This window comes from Buceros rhinoceros, unplaced genomic scaffold (genome assembly GCF_000710305.1).
Source record: "Buceros rhinoceros silvestris isolate BGI_N320 unplaced genomic scaffold, ASM71030v1 scaffold4408, whole genome shotgun sequence".
NCBI lineage: Eukaryota > Metazoa > Chordata > Aves > Bucerotiformes > Bucerotidae > Buceros > Buceros rhinoceros.
In genome coordinates this window covers 22,365-26,084 of record NW_010424970.1, presented here as the reverse complement: position 1 = coordinate 26,084, position 3,720 = coordinate 22,365, and the positions used below count along the sequence as shown (strand labels likewise).

Genomic DNA, 3,720 nt, shown 5'->3' with positions numbered 1-3,720 from the left:
CAAACTGATGAAAGAAAGAGTGTTTCTAAACCCGGGAAAAACAGCAGGGCAGAGGGGAAGGCGGAGTGAGAGGGAGGGTGGCCACTCACGAGCAGGATCTAGCCAGGCGGCAGAGTCCACAGGTGGGCTTCCTCATCAGGTATATGGGCCAGCCATAGGCAGCCAGGGCAAACAGCATGTAGTAACAGACCTCTTTGTACCGCTGCATCTCTTGCTGAAAGAGACAGGAGACTCACCAAAGGCCTTTTTCTAGAGCAAATTTTTCTACCCTTTTCCTTTTTTGCATCAGTTAGACACGTGTCACTTCCCTCAGCACCACCAGAACAGCACTGTCAGCATTCCCAGGTGGCTGCAGGAGAGCTGGTTATGCTGGGCAAGATCCTCCCCCTCCCTCAGACCGCTCAGTACATGGATTTTCCTAAGCGGAGGGGCCTCTGCCCCAGCCGATGGGAAGATAAACCCCTTCAAGTCAGGTACAGATCACGCTTTAAAAGTGATCTGAAGCTGAAACAGCCTCCGGAGAGCAAGTGGTGGTGTCGTACTCTGTTATAATCTTTAATGTCTTTGATTATTGCAGAGAAAGAAAGAAGAGAAGCTGTCAAGAAAAAGCAAACAGGAAACGGGGCGAGTCCGCAAGATCCCAGCCCAGTGACTTACCGCATTTTTCAGATCCAGATACTTTGTGTTCCTGGTCACTGGCATCCCCGACAGAAAAGCTAAAATGTCATTGTTTGCCTGTAAGTCAAACACATGAATTCTTCTGAGACACCGAGACAAAACCCATGCCTGAGAAGTGCTGTGAGCTGGGACAAGGTATTTTCTAGCATCCTCAACTGGTTCCAATTCTGCTGTTTGTATTTCTGCCCAGTCAGAAAAAACACCAAAATGATTTTCTCCTGGGTTGACAACCCACAAATCTCGATGCTAGCACTGGCTGGGGAATTCAAGAATTTTCCCCTCAAGTTCCTCCTGCAGCTTCACCCTGACGCTGGAGCCTTTTTCACATCAACGTACAGGAGGAGTAATTGCCCCGTTCGCTTTCAAGCGCCTCCCACCTCCTTCAAGGCGGTTGCCCAGGGGTCGAGAGCTAAATCTGTACCTGCCTGGAGGAGATGGCAGGTTTCAAAGCTCAAATCAGGCTGAGTTGGGTCCTTTGGGAGTCTCAGGAAAATAATATCTTTATTTTACAGCTTGGCAAGTGGCTATTCCCCAACAGCAACAAGGTGGGCAGAGTCACGCAGGTCTCACACGGGGCAGCGGGTAAGTCAGAGGGGCAGCGAGACGCCGCTGCCCCCCTGGCAGAGCACCAGGCTCCCTCCACCCACCTCATCCAGCACCGCGCTGCGCTTCGCCCGCTGCCGTTGACGCAGGAGGACCAGGCCCGCGATGATGTCAGATGGGACGATGTCAAGGTCTCGGAAAAACTCCGCGAAAAGGTAGGCGATCTCCGAGTAGGCGTCCTGCGAAATCCAGGAGAGAAGGATTGAGGAGGATGAGTTTGGGTGCGGGGAGCTTCGAAACAGGACACGGAATGTGAACCAATGCAGCAGCAATGGCCTCGTTTCTGTAGCTCGCTCTCCCAAACATCCCGGAGATTCCTTCAGGGACCACCATATCTGGTCTAATCACATTAATATCTTGGGTTCATTTGACCTCGTCACACTTGGAGGCCTCAGCGGAGGCTGAATTCATGCTGTGCTCAGTGGGCAAGTAGAGCACCCCAACAGCTAAGCAGCCACAAAGGGAGAGGAGAGCAATTCCTCATCTCTGCAATGTGGATGAGACAGAGGAAGCCAGGTGAGAACCGAGCACGTGCCAATCCTCAGAGGCAGGTCACCTCAGAGCCATCCTTTCTCCTCAGAACCAATTTCACTGGAAAAAAGGCTGTTGAGGGAGAAAATCCCACGGCCTGTGCCCGATTCACCAGCCTCTTTGATTCCGTAACTCTGTCCTGGACCTTTTTGCCTCTGTTCAACCCAGAGCTCACCATCCCGGGTGGATCCCAGAGGATGTGGCAGCTGTGGAGTCCTGCCACCGAACGGTGGCTGTTGCTGCTCACTGGTCCCCATCGCGCCCTTTGCTATGTGATTTCAAAGAGGGAGTTATGACAGCAAAAGAGCCTGAAAAGGAAAACCTGGGAAAACACCATTAAAATGCCGAGTTCCTGGAAGAGAAGGTGACCCAACCCAGAAGAGGAAGATTCCACAGCAGGGAGAGCAGCAGAGGTGACCTGAGGGGGTCAAGCAAAGGCTCCAAAGTGACAAAGCTATTTTGAGGAGAAATGTTATTTTCCCTTTTGCTCTGAACTACAACAAAACCCCCTCAAGACCGTAAACGAGAGCGGTCTGAGCTGGGGGCGGGCTGGACTGGGAGCCAGCGCTGACCTGGCCATGGCTCAGAGCAGCTTAAAGACAAGGGTGACCCCGTGGCTGGATCAACCAAACGCAGGACAGAGCAGTGCTGCAGTGCACCAGTGGTGGCTATTTTGACTCCTGCCATCGGTAACTTTTCCTGCCAAGGGCTGTCACAGCCTTACCCTGAACTTTTAGTCCCTATTTTCACAGCACCTTCCTTCACTTGGCACCTCCTGTCTGCAGGAAGCCTGAGCCGTGTGCTTGAAGACAGGCTGGTCTTCAGGACCAGATCTCTCCATCTCTTCCTTGACAGGCAAGGGAGCAAACCCCTTCGCTCCCTGGCAGGAAATGACCTCCATTCTTTTACCTCTGACAAGCTCCTGGAGCAGGAGACTACTTTTATCATTTTTTCACTTGCCTGCCAAAGCAAGTTCAAGCACCAGTAAGAACTGGGCTGCAGGTTTCCAGCCAGCTGGTCTCTGCAGAGGGGACAGACCAGCATTAACCTCCCGCTAGCACAACCACAGCAGCCTCCAAGAACCGACCCCTCCATCTCCGTGCAGTTCCTACGGGCACAGCAGCAACTCCAACAGCCTCCCGGCAAAACATGAGGAACGCCCCTCAACCCAAAGGGACTGCAAGGCCCCTTCATGCTGCAACCAAAGCAGAAAGCCAAGCCCAAGGTGTATGTTTTGCTCCGAAGGAAGAGGTTTTGCTGGTATTGTTTTGTAGGATTGATGCTGCTACAAACCCCATGGGGCTGGCAGAGCTGGGGGAGACCTGAGGCTCCAGCCCCTCAAGCACAGCCTCTCGCCCCGACGCGGTGACCACTCCGCAGAGCTATTTTCCAGCCCAGAGGACGATGATCCTCTCTGCTAGAACATTTTTTTCCGTGAAGACGGGGAGAGATGGCAATGGATTCATTTCTGATCCATTACACACGCATTCATTCCACACGCTGTCATGCCAGGACACACAAAGTCAGAGCTTGTTTCTGCAAAGAAAAGAGCCTGGAAATTGCTCAAGCTGAATGTAAAATGGAAATTCAAGAGCACAAGGAATTTTGAGGTTCTGGGATCTGCTTTTACCCTGAACTAGAAAGAAAAAAAGTAGCAGTAATCAGTCACTGTGGACTGAAGAGTTTGTTAACAAAAGCTTGATGTGAAGTGAAATATTTTGCATTCCTGAATAAAACAGAGTTGTTCAGAAACCAGGTCATGCGGAGGCCTGGCAGGGCTCTCCGGCCAGGCTACGGCACCCAGTGCTGCACCCTTGGGGTGGGCATCTCTGGATACTTGGGCATGGTGACCCAGTTGTGTTGTCAGGAGAAGGGAAGTTGCCTCGGCTATGGGAGCCCGGGCAAGCC

General features: G+C 52.3%; 1 protein-coding gene across 1 annotated transcript in view; it reads right to left on the bottom strand.

Moving 5' to 3' along the window:
• DAGLA (diacylglycerol lipase, alpha) overlaps positions 1-3,720 on the bottom strand; it is a 28,007-nt gene that overhangs the window by 15,380 nt on the left and 8,907 nt on the right. The window contains exons 6-8 of the mRNA XM_010140967.1: positions 1,326-1,460; positions 658-735; positions 90-214 (exon numbers count right to left, since the gene is read on the bottom strand). Of these exons, the coding sequence (XP_010139269.1) occupies positions 90-214; positions 658-735; positions 1,326-1,460 (338 nt within the window). The remainder of the gene's footprint in view (positions 1-89; positions 215-657; positions 736-1,325; positions 1,461-3,720) is intronic.